At 39.8% G+C, this 20,810-nt stretch overlaps 1 protein-coding gene and 2 long non-coding RNA genes across 3 annotated transcripts; all 3 read left to right on the top strand.

The window, feature by feature from the left end:
- Positions 1 to 821: 821 nt before the first annotated feature.
- Positions 822 to 6,395, top strand: LOC146502013 (uncharacterized). The gene is made up of 2 exons (XR_014869602.1): positions 822 to 2,302; positions 3,871 to 6,395. It is a non-coding gene; the product is annotated as an uncharacterized LOC146502013 (long non-coding RNA).
- Positions 6,396 to 9,372: 2,977 nt separating this feature from the next.
- On the top strand, positions 9,373 to 14,824 carry LOC146502012 (uncharacterized). Its single transcript, XR_014869402.1, has 4 exons — positions 9,373 to 9,515; positions 9,590 to 9,618; positions 9,776 to 9,820; positions 13,244 to 14,824. It is a non-coding gene; the product is annotated as an uncharacterized LOC146502012 (long non-coding RNA).
- Positions 14,825 to 14,831: 7 nt separating this feature from the next.
- On the top strand, positions 14,832 to 19,119 carry LOC146502011 (uncharacterized). Its single transcript, XM_085133306.1, has 4 exons — positions 14,832 to 17,817; positions 18,012 to 18,324; positions 18,522 to 18,775; positions 18,926 to 19,119. The coding sequence occupies exons 1-3, from the start codon at positions 17,757 to 17,759 to the stop codon at positions 18,667 to 18,669; spliced, it is 522 nt and encodes a 173-aa protein (XP_084989432.1). The 5' UTR covers positions 14,832 to 17,756; the 3' UTR covers positions 18,670 to 18,775; positions 18,926 to 19,119.
- Positions 19,120 to 20,810: the final 1,691 nt, after the last annotated feature.

The following is a 20,810-nucleotide window of genomic DNA, read 5'->3' as shown; positions in this document are numbered from 1 at the left end:
TGTGTCAGGCAATCGTCCATGTACATGTATTAACTCTGAGTCTGTGATTCTTTGCTTCCAGAGGTTTTTCTCCTTCCAACCTGCTGCAGTCATACACTTGTTTTGGGTGTGGACTGTTGTTTAAAGTATTATAAATTTTTGAAGGACGGTGGTTCGAGTCCACTAGGAGGCGCAGTGCTCAGAGGTAACGCTTGCCAAGGCCAGGGACGCCTAGGCCTTGTCCTCTTAGAGGGATAGTCAGTTGGTCACTGTGGAGCTTGGGGCACTCCAGAATAACTAGTGGTTGCACCACTTTACCGTTTGGAACGGTATCTGCGCTTTTTTGGCCAGCAGAAGTTGGACTTCGGGCGTGTAACTTTAACTTAAAACTTCGGGGTAAGCCTTGGCTGTGAAATGCCAAAAATAGAGCTTCAGGCAAAGTTTGGGTTGGTTGACGCTTTTAAATTGAGTTAGGGATGTTAGAGATTAGGCCAGAAACAGTTCGAGTCTGAGACTGGAGAATTGATCGCAAAAAACTGATAGAGTTTATCCGCTGGGCGGTTAGGTTAAATTTCCCGAAATTGTGTAGGTGCTAAAAGGCCTAAAAAATCTGTGCAGTTGTAATATAAGACGTCTGTGTATTATAAATAAGAGATCTCTGTGTGAAAGGAGGCTGAGTCTGTGCTGGAGCTATTTTTAGACGGTGTGTGTGTGAATGCAAATGAGGAGCGGCGACGCGCATGGAGATTGTTGCTTTTGGTTTAGAGTGTTATTGAGCTTTATAACTATAGCTTGCAAATATTGCTAAATGCCTGTAACTAAGATGGTTTTTAATACTGGTTTTGCTCATTACGAGAGTATAAATAGAATTTGAATGGATTGCTGTGAATGTGTGATCTGTGACTAAGTTTTGATATATATTGAGTGCATTGTATATGCTTAAGACTAACATATTACTTTCAGTAGTAACCTTTCTCGAGCAATAAATGCTGGTGTGTTTTATTTTTTATTTTTTTTAATTTCTTGTGTGTGCTGTGAGAATTATTGGAGGTTTCAATTGTTTTTTTGGGTTTTTTTTTGACTTGCTCTTTCTGATTATGAAAGGCATGTCTAAAAGACTCTTAGGAAAGCGTATTTTGAGTTATATTCCTCAACTTCTGTCACAGTTTAAGTGTGTGAATGTTGTGAGAAGCAGGTTTTGAGTGATTGGGTGCGATTTGTACAAAAATAATAAGTAAGAAAAGCAAGTTGATAGTAGAGTGAGTGAAAAAGTGGAAGAGAGAGAGAAAAGGCGGTGTGTGTGAGACGATTCCTGATGTCTGAAAGAGCTCTGTTGAGCACGCTGAAGACTGATGTGAATGCTGACAAATGCAAAGAATTTAGTATAGTTAAAAGTGTGTGCGTGAAATAAGGGTGCATTGTTTTTAGATCAAGAATTAGTAAAACTAAAGAGTTTGATTAGGCTGTAAAATAGGAAAGAGGAACAGAAAATAGCAGCTGTGTGTGTAACAGGAACTCTACATGACCATAAAAGGAACTCACTGTGACAAGTAAGCACCCAGAGAGAGAAACAGACGAGTTAAAAACTCTAGGTAGATGAAGCAAATGGAGGTTTTAAGAAAAGAAATGAAAAGGATATTAATTGCATGCTTTAGCGTGTCAACAAACAGGTGGACTTCTCTCAACCTGGAATCTTGAGTACGGCGGCAAAACGATAGATTAACAGAATTGGGAGAAAAACAGGCCAGGTTTTGGCTTCAAATTTTACAGCTTGACCTCTCACTTTGTCCCGATCCTGAGAAGAAGCTCAAAGGATCGTTAATCGCCTGATGAAGACCGACAGAACATTGTGGACTTGAAGAATTAACAGCAGGCAAAAGACAGTGCGACTGAAACCACACTGACGACACCAGCAGCAGCATATTTGCCATGCTTGGAGCAATCTTGAAAGAGACGACTGAAAGTATCATCAGAGAAGCAGAAACCCCGTGATGAAAACATGCACGGTGAACTGCAGGCTGGTAAGAGCAGTGTGACATCACTGTCTGAAGGCACTAAATGTGATATTTTGCCAGGCTGGGTCTTGATCTAAAAGGAAAATACTGAAAAGATCAACGGAGAAGAAACAGAGAAGCAGCAAGCAGTTGACTTGGGACTAAAGCTGGAGATTTCAAGACAACAAAGGACACTGTGAAGAGAAGGACGGAGACCAGTGAGAGGTGAAGCCCAGACTGCGACTGCGAGAATACAGGATATAATTGGGTTGAAATTGAAGCCTGAACTCATGATGGTTTAGAGATGTCCCCCAGATCACAACAAAGAGGTAAACAGAAAATAGAAAACACACATACACAAATTGTTACATGTGAAATTATTTTTGGAAAGAATCAGAAGTGAGATAGTTCGAATGCAGAAATCAGTGAACAGATGCATGAATTAAACCTGACGATAACATACATATGCAATGAAGAAGCAGCTTACACTTCATTAACATGATCATATAACATGAAAGGCAATGAAGAAACAGCTTACACTCACTGAACATTAACATGAATACATAAAATGCAATGAAGAACATGCTTACATACATGACATAAGTTGGTATTTCTGACCGGAGAGAGAGAAACGGGTAGTTTAAGCACTCATGATAATAATGAAAATGTCTCAGTTGTGTTATTTTCAGGGGCAAAGCAGACCTGGATCAATTTTCCAGATGCAGCGGTCGGAAGAAAGTTCTAGGTTGACATCACTGGACATGTTAAGGCAAGTTTCTGGTTGAATTGTTCACGGCACCTGTGTCCCTGAACCTCACAAGCAAGCCCTGACTTATGGCTGAGGACCAGGAATGCTGTTATTTCAGGTGGGAAATCAAAATTTGGGTTAGCAAATTTGGGGAAGAGAAAACTGACTGCTTAAGTGGAGAATTGTGAAGGCGTCTGAAACACTGCAAAAAGCAACATATGCAAAATCACATACACAAGCAGAAAATGCATTAACCTAAAAGGACAAGCGCATGAAGATTAATGCATAGACATTGATTAAACCTGGCTAAGAACATAAACATATGCAATGAAAATCAGCTTGCTATGTGTATGAGTGTTAAAATGGTGTGAATGTTTAATAAAATACACTTAGAGCTTGAAGATGAGGAATAACTCAAAGAAGCTATATGACAGAGGGAGTGAGGTATGGAAAAAAGAAAAGAAAAGTGATTAAAGTAGTTTTTATAAGAGTGACTTGGGAGTACTCTTGTATTGATTGATCAAAGCAAGTGATTAGTATAGAAAGAAAATGAAAGTAATTCAATAAGGTGGTAATGTTTAAACATGTATTTCTCTTGTTACGGCAACTTCTTGAGATATGACTCAGTATGCAAATTAGCTGGAGTGAGTGGTGACAGAGAAGCTTCCTGTGTGTGTGTGTGTGTGTGTGTGTGACTGAGGAGGATTACTTGGTGAAATATAATGGTAAAGTAACAGGTTTTGTTGTAATGGGTTTCGTTGTATTGGGTTTATATCTTATGCTGAATCTAAGTATGTTACAGTGCATAAAGGGGGCGATTATTGTGTGCAAATTGTGTGGTTTTAAAGATTTTCGGCGTATTGAGGAGGTGAAATTTTGTCAGTTGACCAGGGAGTGTCAGGACTCTGGTGGCAAAACTTTTGTGTGTTTGAGATTGAGGTTGTTGTGGTGATGGGTTGATTCTGTTCGTTAGGTTTGGGTTGTTTTTGTTTTTATTTTTAATAGAGGGAGTTTTAGTAAACATGGACATGTCTAAGAGGGGCCCATTATTTTTGTAACAGTGCACTTAGAGAAAACCTGTCAGGTGATTTTGTTTTGTGTTTTGATGAGCTAATAATTAGCTCTCTTTTCTCATTTCGTTCTAAGCAGGCCTGCAACGGTGAATAACAGCGCTGACAAATTCTCGGGAGAACAAATATAAGGTGGGCTTTCCAGATTACAACTGGCTGAGGAGAAGGCTACCTGTGGGGACCTAATCAGGTCGTAAGTCCCTGTCTGAAAGGATTGTAGCGATTCAATCCAGTCCAAAAGCATAAAGAAATATTTTCTTAAAAACAAAATAAGACAAATGAATGAGCTCATTTTGCTGAGATTGGAGAATCTGATTACTTGCGCGGGAGTCTCCACTATCAGCAAATACCTGGTGTGAATGCGTGTGAGTGAATTTGTGTGACTGGATCAAAGTTGGGATGACTAACTTTTTTAATTTCCTAAGCTTGGGTGAAGCATTTTTAGTTTGACACATTATATGTGTCAAAAAAGGGGGAATTTAAGGTATAAAATAGGTTTTAGGATCATTTTATGACTTTTGAGTCATAAACTGAGGCAGAAATTGTTATTTTTTATGTTAAGGTTAGAGGATTAAAGTGAACTGAATCCTGTTTAGAAGATAAAATGCCGGTGTTTATAAAAGCTGTGTACAAAACTTAAAGGGAAACTGTGGGAATAAAAGATATGCTATGGGGAAACTAGTGAAGATTGTAGGAGTAGAAAATGTTTGATTTCTTTTTTGATTTCTAGAAGAAGTGGTTATAATGTAGGCTTACACAGGCAGATATTACATAGATTTATTTTTAGGATAGAGGAGAGAGCTTATACGTAGAAATGATTTTTACACATTGCATTTTGTGCTAATTAAAGAGTTGTGGCTCAGTCTATTGAAGGTCAAAAGCTTTGTTTGGCGCGAATGTCCAGGCAATTTATTGTGAAAAGAGGCTTAGAGCATAAAGGGCGCACATGCTTACAAACACATAGAATCCATAAACCTGAAATTCATTTAGCTTATAACTGAATCTGGCTGAAAGAGGAGAAACTTGTTGATATAATTCGTGCCATTAACAAAAGGGGGCCACTGTAGAAGTTAACTCTAGTTTATAGAGGAGCAAAATGAAATAAAGATGCTATATCAACAACAGGTTATGACACAGGTAATGTGAGTTTTAAAATGAGGTTAGTGTTAACATAGGAGTTGTTTCTAGGCAGTGTTTAGCTCTGATGAAATTTACGCATGAGTAATTGCTTATATGCTTAAACTTAATTGATTTAAAATGGTTGTTTTCTTTTTCATCTTTTAGTAGAATAGGCGCTTATAATGATTTTCTTGTGATTTTTTGTGAAATGTGACCTTTAGGGCAGAGTGGAGGCCCTTGCAGCAGCAACAGTTGTGTACAGGATGTTGATGATCAGATAAGGGAGAATAGAGCGAGCAACAGTAAACATATGCAGGGACGTGAAAGCAGCGCTTTAAGAGTGGTAAAATGATGAGTACGGAGATGAGTAACGTTGAAGAATATGTATAAATAATAGTTAATAAGTCAAACGATAATTAGGTTCATGCTTTTGATTAAAGAGTCCCGAACATGATAAGTTAGGGAGGCGTAGGAAAAGGTGTTTTGTTCCTTTGCAGGAGATCTCGGCTACCACAGGGGGTGAGGATCCTGGAGGCCCGAGACCTGAAGGACCACAAGAGAGGGACCCAGAAAAACCTAATCTCACGCATGGACTGTTCTTAAGGGGGAGCTGACGTTTATTACTGGACCACCTAAGATGACATGATGTTGTTGTCTGATTGGCTGAGCCAGAAGACTGCTAGAGAGGGTCAGAGCAATGACACAAACAAGTGTGGTGACCCTATTTTTTAAGGAAAAAGGGTCACCAAGAGAGGGAATGTGGGGGATTAGAAATTATTTTACTGTTATTGTTAATCATCATCATCATTACCATTGCATTAATAAAACAATCTGCAGTATTGATATTGTATTCAGATGTTTAAACATATTGGTACCCAATTAGCCTTTATTACAGGTGCAGTTATAACCACTTTAAACTGTTGAGTTGAATCTATGATCTTAAATGCTTTTGAATGCTTGTTATAATCTTAAATGTGTACATGCTGGCCTTCTGTCTGGTGGAAAAGGTTACAAGTTTCAGCTGGTGAGGCGAGAGGTGAAACTGAGTGCAGTTCATGATGACACACAAACACACAGTAGACTTTATCTCATTTATAGGTGAGAGGTTAATCATGTTTGCTTGTAATTCTAAAATTGTCTCTGTAAAAGAGGAATAGTTTCTAGCTGTCTCTGCAAAAAGAGGAACAGTTTGGTTTTCCAGACGGGAAGTGAAAGTCAGAAGGCTGACAGGAAGCATCTGCTGTGGAGATGGAGACAATGTTATTTTTAAACTGTCTTAAGTCATTGTGGTTTTGAAACCTATGTATGAACTGTATCTGAGTGACGTCAAGGGGCGTAGTAAATTTAAGCCCAGAAGGTATAAAACACCTGCTTATGCTCTGTAAGTTGGGGATCGGCGCTGTCTGCGTACAGCGGGCGGTCTTCCCACGCGTGTCATTAAAATCATCGTTTGACTCCACCCGGCCGGACCAGTGTTGTTATTATGGAAGTAGATTACCTCCTCTACCCCTCCTCAATATTTGAACCTTAACATTTGCTGTAAACTTGAATACAAGCACAGATTAATAAATGTCTTGTAAAACATTGTACTGAATACATTCTTCACTATGAATATCAAATTAAGATCACACATTAACAGCCCACAGTTAGTATCGTGTATTTGCCTCACCAAATCTGGGGGTTAACTGGGTTAAATTCAACAAAGCAGCGTCTCTAAATGACTGATTCTAAGCCTGGCACAAAAGACAGAAATCCCTGTTGTTCTGGGCATCTTATGCCTGCACACATTACCCTGCTGTTCAGTGGTGCCTGACTGCAATACCTGTTTACCAGATCGTAGTGGGTCTCGTGTGAATCTGTACAACCCATCTGAACCTCCAGTTGTCACCGCTCTTTCCTCAGACACCAACGTAAGGCTGACAGCACTCTGAACACTTCCTGTTGATCATCTGAAGCACGACAGGGGACTGAAGGCAGGGCAGGGATCAGGAAAATAAAGGTTTATAATTTCCACAAATCTTACCCTGCTGGCTGGGAATTTCATTGGGTGGTGGGTGGTTTGGTGCTGACACTGAGCAATTCTGTGAATGCATTTTTTTCATTTATAGACTTATCATACAGGGCAAAATGTGAAAAAAATTTGCAGTCTTTGCAATGAGTTACTCACAGTTCTAGATGAGCGCTGGCTAAAAACAGAGGAGGGCCTAGATGGCGCAAGATTTGCCAGCTTTTTCTGCAAGGTTGGGATGGGCGGAGAGGGCTGCCTCTGCAGGACGACAACTAGATTATTTCTTTGTCATTCTTTGACAACGACACAGCGAGCTGAAGTCTTTTCAGGCTTACTGTACCTTATAATTCAACCGTGAGTCTCTCTCCACCCTGGTGGTCTGAGGTACCTTTTTAGTCTCTTTTTCCTGCCTCACCACCTTTTCCTCCTTCTGCTTATGTGTTTCAGCTTCATGGATCCTGCCTTGGTTTTTCAGCTTATGCTGCAGAGAGTAGATAAAACTATCTCTCAAAACCCACTCCATTGTGACAGAACCCACTATTAACTACAAAGAAGGAGAAATGATGAAGGACACTTAGTGTTTGTGCACCAGTTGTTATGTGTGTAGATGCACAAACCTCTGCTTTTCCCCGCTGTAGCCATTCTGTTGCTGCGGTGCATTGTGCGGCCTGCTAGCTGCATCGAGGCGTCTGGAATTTCCTCTCGTAGCCATGTCTCGTGACAACAACGGTCACAGGCGAGCTCCTCACCTCAGTCCTCCTTTTCTCTTTCCTTTGCTCATCTTCATATTCCTCCAGTAAGCGTGCCCTCTGCATGGCCAGCCTCTTCTCTTCTTTCTCCTCCTCAATCCTAATTTGTTCTCTTTCCTCTTGCTGTTTTCACTTATTTTCCTCTGTTTGAAATGTACAGTTACAGTTAATTTACAACTTCTTTAAACAGCTGAGAATACAGGTTGTTGTAAGTCTAAAAGCATTTCATTTCTTCCTGCAGTTAATCTCTTATCATCCATCTACAGACTGAGGCTCGCGGCCCCAGGCCTACCTGCTGTTTCAGGGCTTCTTTGTAACTGTTTTGCTTTTGAGGTGTCTCATCCTTGAAAGCTGTAAAGGTGAAAAACTATTTAAAACAGAAAAGACAGAAAGCCATAAGCTATAGATCTACAAAGCATATAGAAATGCACAGGATTACTATATGATGCCTCATTGATCCTGTGCATCTGATTCAGGTCACTTAAAGGCAGCAAAACATTCCCAGTCACCTCATAATTCAACCGTGAGTCTTTCTCCACCCTGGTGGTCTGAGGTACCTTCTTAGTCTCTTTTTCTTGCCTCACCACATTTTCCTCCTTCTGCTGACGTCTTTCAGCTTCATGGATCCTGCCTTGGTTTTTCAGCTCATGCTGCAGAGTAGATAAAACTATCTCTCAAAGTCCACTCCATTGTGATACATATGTGTTTAACATTACTGTTTCTCATTTTCTAAAGCTTAAAACAACATTAATTTGCTTTAAGACCAAGAGTGCAGCAGGTCAACTATCACAGTAAATATAAGGACTTATTTTTATTTTGTTAATAGGTTGTTGCATTTTCTTTGTAATACTGACTTCACACAAACTGGACGGCAACACGTTTTTCAACTCGAGCAATCTAAACATCACCACAGTTGAATCAAACCAGTTGCCGTGTGTTGTGTTGTGTCAAGCTGGATTTTGATTTTGGGTGTCCTGTTTTTACTGTTCTTATTTTGTATTTAGCCAAAAGAAAAAAATCCACTGTGTAACTTAAATAATACCGACAGGTCTGTGACTGAAACACTGGTTATCACAAATAATGTGTTCATGATATATTTGTTGAATTTAATTTGCTGAACTCTAGGGTTATAAACACTAGAGCATATTGATGAGCATATTAATATATTATATATAACATATTAATGAGCATACTTATTTACCAATTTCACAGATTATTGTTAAATGCTACTGCTGATAACCCCTGAACCACAGCCTCTATTCTCACCACTTACCGTTTTCTGTCAGAAACCAAGAGTGTTGCTACGACCCCAAAACATTTGGGGGCTTTACCTTCCCTTAATTTTTTTAGATTTTCACTTGTAACAGCAGATTCTGAAAAAAACTGTAAAATGAGCATATTTATTGGTCATTTGATACACCTCAGCTGTGAATCGGTTAGAGGTCATTTAGGCAACTCGTCAGGGTGTTTTATTGCCATTTGGATGTTAAACCCTCAGAGCTCTGCTGCCTGTTGTTACCACATTGTAACAAACACACTTCCTCTCGACCTCATCAGGGGGAAATTACTTAAGATTAACGGTGAGGAACTGTTGGGTTTCACTCCAATAGCACTTACTTATCCTATAGGAAACATAAGATGTAACATTTGATATGATGGTGTTAGCATAAATATATATGAGTATCATGGCTGTTAAATGGTGTGAAAAGTTTTTCAAACATGCAAAAATGTTTTAAATTTGTTTTGTCTGCTTTATCGCAGCTATTTCGTGGTACATCAATGGAACTATTGCTTTGGTCGCACTGCTGATAACAGCTGTGTGTCTCATCATAAGGAAAAGAATGAAAGGTGAGAACATTTACAGATACAACATTTGTAAGTTGTTCTATGAATGTTAGAGTTGACTGTTTTTGTCTTTCCAGGAAACAAAATGCAGAAGAATGAAAATCCTGTGAGTTTTGAAACATATAATTAAATATTCCTATATCTGCCACTAAAAAGACAATTAAATAAACCGCTCATCTTTGAGGGAGTGTTAACAAGAACTAAACTGCCTTCATAGACATGGTTTTCCACCAGATGTAACCGCACTATTGTCTGTTTTTCAGGGACTGAGTTCAAACCCTGCAGAGACTCAAACCAATCAGAACTCGGTGAGATCACCCACTACACCCAGAGTTGAAAACACTTCTTCTTATTCTCTAAAAAATTGTAAATGCATGACACTAACTGAAAAAGCATCCAAAAGATAAGAAAGTTAGGCCAAAAAAATCAGTAGACCACACCATGAATCGTAAAACCTGAAGTAAGAGGTCAAAACACAAGTATAATATCTTGTTTCTGAGAAATTAAAGTGATGAATGAAGAGTTGTTTATGTTGCATTACAGTGAGACATATTTTCAAGGATAGCTGTTGGCAAGCAAAGTAGGATCCAAGTGCAGAACTCAAATCCATGTTAAACTCAAAAAGCAGCTTTATTGCTGACCTTAGCAGACCAAAATGCAAAACACAAAATAATTCAGGCAACACTAAAAACCTGGAACTCACAAACTACGCTCTAAAGAACATAGAACATAACAAAGAACAGAAGCAAACTGGGGCTTTAAATACACATGAGGAGATTAGGCCATAGTGGAGACTAGGAACTCAGTTGTACGGTGGCTCTGAGAGGCCACTGCAACTTAAGAAAACACCAGCAATAAGAAAAATGCTGCAAAAGCACACAAAACACAACGAAAAGAGGAAAAACAACAACGGAAATAGGAAAAAACAGATTTCCAAAAGCACAAAGTGTTTCTGGGGAGACAATAACCCGACGGACCAGTTGCAGGAACCAAAATATGCTAAGAATTGCGCTGGGAGACACTTAGAAGAAGTGGAGGATTTATCGGTTTTGTGAGGAAAGAAAAGACGAGGGCCCTTTCTCAATTCTCAAGTACGCGAGTACATACTCGCGTTCTCGTTGAGTACGTACTCGCCGAGAACGCACGGGAGTACGTACTCGCCGAGAACGCGAGCACGGACTCGCGATTTGTACAATTGGAACACCAACGCTTTTATTTTTATTTTAGTGGACACTCAATACATTAGACAGCTACTGGGGTTTGGGGTTTGTTTAACCTGAGTAGCGAAAAGACCGCGGGGGGGTTGAAAACGATGTGCCGGGAGTCCGCTGTTCTCGCCAGCTGTAATAATCCTCGACCTCGCTGTCTGCTATGGAGCTGGCGGGTCACAGACGTCTCCGAAAACATCGGAGCTCGTTTGGAAATATATGATAGCTTGGTAAATCGAGCAGATATTTGAAGTTTACACAGCTACATTCTCGCTTAAAAAGAACTTAAAAGTTTATTTTGTGACCCAGAAAGAGTAATATTTAAAAGTTTTTAGCCCCGCTCGTCTGCCATTGCCGCGTTTGAGTTTTGGACGAAATGCATTCTGGGATATTTAGCTGTACCGTCCGTACTCCCTTGCGTTCTCGGCGAGTACGTACTCGCCAAGTACGCGAGTACGTACTCGCCAAGAACGCGAGTACATACTCGGGTACTTGAGAATTGAGAAAGGGCCACTGTCACTACCCAATCCGTACCGGAAACCCGATCGGTACCCTGCATGCGCAAAAGGTGTCTACTTCCGGTCGTAGCGTTTTACGATAGTTATGGGTCAGAGTATCTGTTAAAATGTTTAGAATAATAAGTATATCTTAAAATGTTTGCAATAATGAAGCATTTCAGTACAATGTAGACAAAAACGAAAAAATTAAAAGATAGTGACAGATCGGGACTCCCGATCCTTACTGCGCATGTGCAAAGTCAGACCGTACAAATCGGGTCTACCCGATCCGTACCGCGCATGTGCAGATGTTTTCTTCTTCTTCTGTTCGTTTAATGGCAGTTTACTCCCCAGTGTACGAGGATACTGCCACCTGCTGACCGAGCAAATGAACCCTATTGTAAACTGAATTGGCGTCATTACAAACGTGTGTTAAATTTGATTTAGTGATAGTCGAGTGTGTTTATGCTTGTCTGTGTGGAGAGGATTGTTGGAATAGTGATGATGATGTCCGCTATCACTGTCAATTGCCAGTAAACACTTCATCTGGCTGCTGAATCTTCACGTGACACATTACAAAGTCTGTATTATTAACTCTGTAATTAGGCGCCACTCTTCATATTTTACGGCGCTGTTGTTCAATCGGGGAATGCTCTCTGTTGAGGAGAAAAGCAAAAATTTGTTGCGGATACGGATTATCCATAGTTTAAATGTCCCGGTAGTCGAAAAGGAGGCAGAGCTGTTGAGAAATGCTAGGAGCTAACTGGGCGCTAACCGTGTCATTCAAATATATTGAATGTCGCAATGTTGGCAAAGAGAGGAAGTGACGTAAGATTTGCGCATGCGGGGTACCGATCGGGTTTCCGGTACGGATCGGGTAGCGACAGTCACCACCGATGCATGCTCGATAAAACGGGCGGAGCGAGAACACATCCGGGACTTTTTCGCGTTCTCGGCTTGATGCGTACTTCGAATTGGAACAGTACTTGGTCTCCGACTGATGACGTATCACGAGTACACGAGAACGCAAGTACGCACAAGTACGCATATTGAGAAAGGCCCGAGAGGTATATGTGTTAGCCTAAAACATCCATCATCAGTATTATATGAATCATGATAATGATAATTTTGGGTTCCTGCAACTGGTCCGTCGGGTTATTGTCTCCCCAGAAACACTTCCCTTTGCTATTGGAAATCTGTTTTTTCCTATTTCTGTTTTCGTTTTTCCTATTTACATTTTGTTTTTTCCTATGTCTGTTGTCATTTTTCTTATTTCTATTTTGTTTTGTGTGCTTTTGCAGCGTTTTTCTTTTTTATTGGTAAATGGACTGATTCTTATATAGCAATTTTCTACTCTCTCAGAGTAGTCAAAGCACTGTAAACAACATGCCTCATTCACCCATTCATACAAGCACAAGTGCAAACTAACCAACATTCACACATTCACACTCCGATGAACGCATCGGAGGGCAACTTGGGGTTAGTATCTTGCCCAAGGATATTTGGCATGCAGACTGGGGAAGCCAAGCATCGAACCGCCAACCTTCCAATCAGAAGCTGACGTGCTCTACCACCTGAGCCACAGCCACCCCAACTTGCTGGTGTTTTCTTAAGTTGCAGTCCGTTTGGCCTCTCAGGGCCACCGCCTCACAGCAAGAAGGTCCTGAGTTCAATTCCACCAGGGTCTTTCTTGTGGAGTTTGCATGTTCTCCCCGTGTTTGCGTGGGTTCTCCCCGGCTACTCCGGCTTCCTCCCACAGTCCAAAGACATGCAGTTTGTGGGGATAGGTCAATTGAAAAATCTAAATTGCCCATAGGTGTGAATGCGGGAGTGAATGCGAGTGTGAATGGTTGTCTGTCTCTGTGTGTTAGCCCTGCGACAGACTGGCGACCTGTCCAGGGTGTACCCCGCCTCTCGCCTTATGACAGCTGGGATAGGCTCCAGCACCCCCCCACGACCCTGAAAAGGACAAGTGGATGGATGGATATTACTGAGGAGTCAGCATGTTTTTCTCTTCATTGTTTAGGTGGATCCTGAAGTTTCCTATGTCACCATCAGCAACACCTAGAAAACCAAGATAAGGTGTTTTGTTTAGTGATATCTGTATGTTTGTTTGTTTGTTTGTTATTATTTTATCTATATATCAGACAGCTTTTTTCAGGTTCGTGTTGATAATGAAATGATGCAGTGACCTCTGCTCTACTGTCAATTTTAAAATAACATAGTTCAAGCTGTTGAAAAAAAAAAAAAAGAATTTGCATTTAATGGAAAGACAATTTTTGAATATTGTCAATGGGTCCAACAGATTTAAAGAAACACCAGTTTTTGGGACAGTGCCCAGCTACATTATAATACACTTATTTTTCCTTTTTTTAAATGAAAATATAATTGGTACCAGAAGTTCTTTGCTAATGATATGAGCAGTTACTCTAAGAGAAGGCTGGATAGAAAACATACAACTAAAACTATTGCTATTGCTAGACTATTGAACATCCCACAGGATTCAGTGCCAAAGAAAATCCAAAGTATTGAAAGGACTCTATCAATATGCTCTTTATTTTGTTCTCATTTTTATGATGATGGGTAGGTTGACAGTTGAGGTCAGGCAGGAGTCTCTGGTCTATGATGTTTGTGGACAACATTAAGAAACAGGTGAAAGACAGCCTGTAGCGGTGGAGGAGTGTTCTGGAGAGAACTTGTGTGAATGAGAGGGAGACAGGTTTGCTGCAGGAAGTAGAGGTAATATATATAGGTGGAGAAATTCAAATACCTGAGGTCAATGAGCCAAAGCAACATTTATGATGTTATTATCATTGTGTAACCACATCATTTCTTTAGGGATTAATTAATTTTCTGATTCTGATTATTTTTTGTTTTTGTCGTCCAGCCACTGATCAGCAACATCAACTCAGCAGAGAAAACTGCTGTTATATTATCAATGTCATCTCATCTGGTTTTATAAGTAAATATAAACTAGATGAGAACTTTAAAGCAATGTTAACAGTTTTTGAGTTTCACGCTGTTGTTATTTTAATCCGATAGAACATGTGTATTCAAGTCTTAATCCTCTCTTATAATATGACTGTTGTTAAATGCCTTTAATGCCTTTATAGTTTGTGTAAGTGAAATATGTGCAGTGTCAAAAGTCCAGTATGAGTTTTATAACATGTCTTTCATGATGATTAAATAGAATCTGAATCAATATTTTGAATATTCTTTTTTATAGTAATGTAATCTGGAAAAAATGCATTTCTATTAATTTGGTGAAATTCTACTTTTGCAGAACAAATTTTAAACTCTCACAGTTTATGTCTGAGCACTTTTTTGTGTATTATTCCTTTTATCCGCCAGAGGTCCTCAGTTATCCAGTATTTGCACAGTCACCTGTTAGAGACTTAGACTTAGAGCTTTTTATTGTCATTGTGCAGTTTCTTGCACAGCGAAATTGGGTAGCTGAACTACAAAGGTGCTAAAGTAAGAAGAGAAACCAATATACAACGAAGGCGGAAAATAAATAAATAATTAAATAAATAGAATAAAATAAAAAACAGTGTATATGTATACATATGTGAGTGGAACTATATACATGGTGTATGTGTAGGAAACACTGAAAGACTCAGACTGGGACCAAAATAATTGCACATGAGCCAAAAATATTGCACAGAACATGGAAAGACTGAGATATTGCACATAGATGATCAACAGCAGTGTCAGGGTGGATGTGTTGGGGAAGTCTTTACACACTCTTAGTTTGCATTAAGAGTTCTGACAGCCCACGGGAAGAAGTTGTTCTTTAGTCTGTTGGTTTTGCACCTGATGGATCTGAACCTTTTTCCAGAGGGCAGGATGTTGAAGAGGTGGTGGTTAGGATGGAGGTGGTCCTTTATAATTGCCCTGGCTCTGGAGAGACATCTTGAGCTGGCAATTAAGTCCAGGGAGGTGAGTGGACAGCCGATCACCTTCTCTGCAGTTCTGATGGCCCTCTGTAGTCTCTTCTTGTCAGCTGTTGTGCAACCAGCGTACCACACAGGGATGGCGTGCACCAGCACACTCTCGATAGTGGTACAGTAGAAGGACACTAGGAGTTCAGTCTGCAGCCTGTTCCATCTCAGAACCCTCAAGAAATGGAGGCGCTGCTGGGCTTTCTTTACTAGGGCTGATGTGTTTGTGGACCAGGATAGGATAGGTCAGTTCTTGTTTTGCGGAAGTCCATGACCACTTCCTTGGTTTTCTTGGTGTTTAGGGTGAGGTTATTGTAGTTACACCATTCTGACAGTCGCTGGACCTCATCCCTGCAGGCGGTGTCATCATTGTTGGTGATGAGCCCCATCAGAGTGGTGTCATCTGCACATTTGATGATGATGTTGCAGGGGTGCGTAGGGGTGCAGTCACTGGTGTAGATGGTGTATAGGAGTGGACTCAGCACACATCCCTGTGGTGAGCCAGTGCTGAGTGACAGGGTGGATGATCGCTGGTTGCCAATCTTGACTGATTGTGAACAGTCTGTGAGAAAGTTTTTGATCCATGCACATGTGGCGGGGGGAAGTCCAAGTTTACCATCTTGTCTATAAGAATGTCTGGGATGATGGTAATGAAGGCCGAGCTGAAATCAATGAAGAGCATCCTTACTGATGTCCCAGGATTCTCCAGGTGATGCAGAGCGGAGTGGAGAGCAGTGGAAATTGCATCCTCTGTGGACCTATTTGCCTTGTAGGCAAACTGGTGGGGGTCGAAGCTGGGTGGGAGGCAGTCCTTTATCTGCTTTAGGACCAGCTTCTCAAAGCACTTTGCAACCACTGGAGTCAGTGCGATGGGTCTGTAGTCACTGAGGCTACTGATGGTGGTGGACTTGGGGACTGGGACTATTGTGGACGATTTCAGGCAGTAAGGGACAGTGGCATGTGTCGGAGAGAGGTTGAATAGTCTGGTGAACACAGGAGCCAGCTTGTCAGCACAGGCTTTGAGCACTCTACCAGGTATTCCGTCGGGGCCAGCAGCTTTAATGACACCAGTCCCAAGACTTGTCTCAATTTTCAATTTTGTGCTTCCTCATCTCCTGTGTCCTACTGCTCGTGAGCTGCAAATCCTTTTCAGTAAACCAAGTAAACCATGTTAAAGGATGTTTTAACTCAGAGGAAAGAGAGGAGAGGAGACTTGCAGCAGGAGTTACAATCAAGGATGCACAGATGTGTCCTTTGCAGAAACCTTTGCTTCACAACCCTGGTACACGTCTTCTGCTTGCTTGGTCACAATTTCTGTTTTAAATATATCAATAAAACACCAACAGATAGTTTGAGTCTGTCCTGCCTCCTTCCTGCTCTCCTCACACAACTGTGAAAGACTGAACACAAACTCTCTAAACCCTTAAACCGATTTCAAACAGTCAGCGTTCAACAATTGTGATTATAGTTTGTGTTTCTGATGTTTAACTGTCCATTATTATAAAGTCAAACCTCATGAGCTCTCACCAAAACACTTTCAGTTCTCAGAAACGTCTTCAGTTCAACAATGAGGAAGAGGAGCGTCTCAGACCTGCTTTATGTTCTGTAGCTGCAGCTGTGTAATCAAATGATCTATTAGACATCAAGAGTCAAACTGTGGTGGCTGAGGTGTTTGACCCTTCAACAGAACCTTGTTATGTGCTTTCTCTTTTCTTACATTTTAAAGAAAGAGAAGCTGCATTAATAGAAACATTTATCTTAAACTTCACACATTCAACTTCCTCAGTCGTCTGTTTATTTTCAGGGTGTGAAACACATGAAGCTTAAGTTCAGCCTTCACGAGTACAATGAGGAAGACTTATAATCACACTTATGTGTACTTCCTGGGTGTTTAGTGGCCAGAGCTATTCATCACTTCCACTTTCGAACACTGTCCAGCTCATTGCTGACATCACTGGTCAAGTCCAATCGTCTTTCTCCCGGCCTTCTTCAAGCCAATCAGCCTCCACTTCACGTACTTTAAATCTCACTGCTCATCTTTCATTCTCCCTTCCTGACTCCTTCACAAAACCCACCTCGTACCCATCTCTGCATCTCCCATGTTACTCAGCGCTCCATCCAATTCTCCATCTTCACCACCACCATGTCTGGACTGTGGGGGGTCCTGCCTAAATTCTTTCATCAGCGGGAATCCAATCGGCCGTGAAGGCCATCAGAGTCCAATCACCAAATAGCTTGACTGCATTCTGTTTATCAGTTAATCATCTTCAATTCATCGTAACAATCAGTATTTAAATCACTGTCAGTCTGTCATAAATGCACTGTGGGAATAGACACAAAGTGCACCTGCTGAATGTGATTTCTCATTACAATAAATTATGTTTATAGAAATCATGACTTTCAGAGACATGAAAAGCTGACATACTCAACCTATGAAACATTATCATCAGCAAAAATAACAACTGGATCCCTAAAGCTGTGATGAGGAAGTGACATCTCACTGATGACAGGAAGTACAAACAGTCTTAAAGAGTCATCAGTTCAGAGAGTGTGACAGTCGAGATCGAGAACAAGAAAGAAGTGAGACAGAGAAGCACGATGGATGAATTCAGATGGATTCAAATGTTTTCATGTCTGATGCTGATGATTCAAATTGCAGGTAAGAATACAGGAAACATTTAAATAGCAATCAAACTAAATATTGTTCATATTATCACAGTCAACAACCTTTACAGTAAATAAGACAGCTGATCGTGCTCTGTTTATGAACTTGTGTCTAAAATATCTTCACTCTGATTGTAAAAACTGCTGTATTCTAATTTATTTTACATTTCTCTTCAATCTTCTCAACAGTATCTGTAAATGAAGCCTCCATGTTTATGAAAGTTGGAGATGACGTCACTCTGCCTTGTCTAAATGTGATAGATGACCAAAATAACTGTGATGGTACTACGTGGACGTTTACTCCAAGAAACAAACCAACAACAGTAGAGCTGATCACACTTGGACAGATTGGTGAAGAAGCTAAAACTAAATCAGACAGACTGAGTGTTACAGTGAACTGTTCTCTGCTTATAAAGAATGTCACAGTCGAGGATGTTGGTCTTTATTATTGTCAACAATACGAAGTCGAGGAAACAACATCTAAACACACTCTGGTTCATTAGTCTTTCATTGATATCTCTGTTATTACCCGTGAGTATTTACATCAAAATATTTTCAGTTCAAATATTTTCAGAACATAAAATGTTCAATAATCATACTGAAACTGATTAAGATAACTTGAATAATTTCCGCTCTGTTTGTCTCACTTTGTTACATTATGTTCACCAGTGACTGAACATGAGGACACTGATACGGTGATTTAAGCTGCTCTGTGGTGACATATGAACAGTGTCATCACACAGTGAAGTGGCTGCTTGAAGGTCGAGATGTGAACAAAGAGAACAAAGAAATAGTGACTTCACAGACTGACTGCGCTGCCACTGTGTCTTTTCTGAAGTATAATTAATTTTACTCATCAAGTCATAAAATAATGAAATGTGAAGTGACTGACACTAACACAAGAAGAGTGCAGCTGTTTACTTTCGACCGTCAGCCATCAGGTGAGGAAACAGGTGGGATCAGGATCAGCTGTTAATATGAGTAAAATCACATCAAACATTTACTTAATATATTTCAACTGTGTAGGTAGAATATTTTTCGCATATTTACATCAGATGAGAAACATGAAAAACTTTTGTGCTTTTACTTTTTCATTTATTCAGGTGACACAAAAACAACAAAGAATCCAGCCAGAAAAACTGAAATAAGCACAAAATTAGAAACAACCCCAACAATGAAGAGTCCTTCAAAAGCAGGTGACACTATGAAGATTAATTAATTAATGCATAAATATCTGTTTATTTTAAATTAATATTGAGCTTTTGAAATGATATGCAAATGAAAACTCACTTTAACTTTGTATATAAATACTTTTAAATACAAATCATATCACAGAACTATGCATACAAATACAAATGTGTGTGACTCACTGTGAGAGCAGACGAGAGATAAGAAAGTTGGACAATGCAAAAATGTGTTTTAGTGCAACTGCAATTTTGTATTTACAGCTCACTTGTTTCAAAATTCCATTTTTTGAATAAATTGTTTGGATGATTGATGTTTGTTTTTTTTAAATAGCCTAATATTTAAATTTGTTTATTGATCGGAAACTTTCAAATGTGAAAAACATACAAAAAAATTAATAAGGAAGAAGCCAAAGACTTTTTCACTCCACTGTAAATCAAGTAGTTGTAATCTTGATGGAAGATTTCATGAATGCTGTTTCAGGGTGAAGAGAGTGTCCGTCATTATCACGAGTTTGAAGCTGGAAATCAAATGGATTATGTTGAAAGTTGTCAGTTTGTTGGCCCCGAAGGAAAAGACAATTTGTGGAGTAAGATGGATAAAGATGGAAATGTGCTAAACAGTGAAAAGAGTGTGTTGAGAAGATGGAACGAGTTGTCTGAGGACCTGATGAATGTAAAAAATGAGAGAAAGAGGAGGATGAATGGTCAGTTAAAAGTGTCCAATGTTGGGGAAGTCCTGACGTGAAGGGAGCTTAGGAGCAGTTACAGCAAAGGCAACATTAATCTGTTTATCAAACATTAGATTAGAGTCAAAAAAACACTCCTAGGTTCCTTGCAAAGGTTTTTTATTATTATTATTATGAATTCCTAAAGGGCCAAAGTCACAGCGGTCACAGGGACCAAACACAATCACCTCTGTTTTCTGTTCATTTAGGTTAAGGAAGTTTAAAGCCATCCATGCCATCCTTAACATCCTCCAAACAATCTAGCAAACCCTTCAGACGACTCACAGATTTACGTTTCAGTGGCAGGTAAATCTGTGAGTCGTCTGCATAGCAATGGAATGAGATCCCATGTTTTCAAAAAATTGAACCCATAGGGAGCATATAAATAGAAAAGAGAACTGGACCGAGATTGGACTCCTTGAGGACCCCACAAGAAAGTGAGGCTTTTGAGGACGATGTATCCCCCAATCTAACAGAAAAACTTTGGTTGGACAGGTAAGATTTAAACCACTCCAAAGCAGTCCCTTTGATTCTGACACAGTGCTCAAGCCGAGCGATAAGAATCCCATGATCTACGGTATCAAATGCAGCACTGAGGTCTAACAGTATTAAAATGGCAAAATCTCCCAAGTCAGTAAAAGTTAAAAGGTCATTAAAAACTTTTACAAGAGCAGTTTCAGTGTTGTGGTGCGTTTTAAAACCAAACTGAAATACTTCACTAATGTCATTTTTATCTAGAAAGGTCTGGAACTGAAGAAGGACAGCTTTCTTTAGGAATGTCTGGACTGACAACCAAACATACCAAGCTTCTGTGTTTGAGCCAGAGACTGCACTTGTGGGTGAACAATACAAACATTTTATATTTCTTATATCAGTAATGTAACTTGCAACAAAACGTTCTGGGAAGCTTAAACTTAGTTTCAGAATAATTAAATCTGAGACTTTGTTTTATTGAAAAAGTTAATAAAGTTTGAAATTGTATCACAAATAAAATAAATTATTAAATAACACCAGCTACAATATTGGTAACATATGTGTGTTGTTCAACAGAACTTTTGTCCAGGCTTTTGTTTATA

This window comes from Neolamprologus multifasciatus, chromosome 15, assembly GCF_963576455.1.
Source record: "Neolamprologus multifasciatus chromosome 15, fNeoMul1.2, whole genome shotgun sequence".
Classification (NCBI taxonomy): Eukaryota; Metazoa; Chordata; class Actinopteri; order Cichliformes; family Cichlidae; genus Neolamprologus; species Neolamprologus multifasciatus.
Note: the sequence above shows the minus strand (reverse complement) of the source record. Positions and strands in the feature narration are given on the sequence as shown.

Coding starts and splice junctions, on each gene's coding strand:
- LOC146502011 (XM_085133306.1), top strand. CDS start 17,757: ATGGATGAATTCAGATGGATTCAAATGTTTTCATGTCTGATGCTGATG. Junction 17,818..18,011: donor GCTGATGATTCAAATTGCAG/GTAAGAATACAG, acceptor TCTTCTCAACAG/TATCTGTAAATGAAGCCTCC. Junction 18,325..18,521: donor AAACACACTCTGGTTCATTA/GTCTTTCATTGA, acceptor CTGATACGGTGA/TTTAAGCTGCTCTGTGGTGA.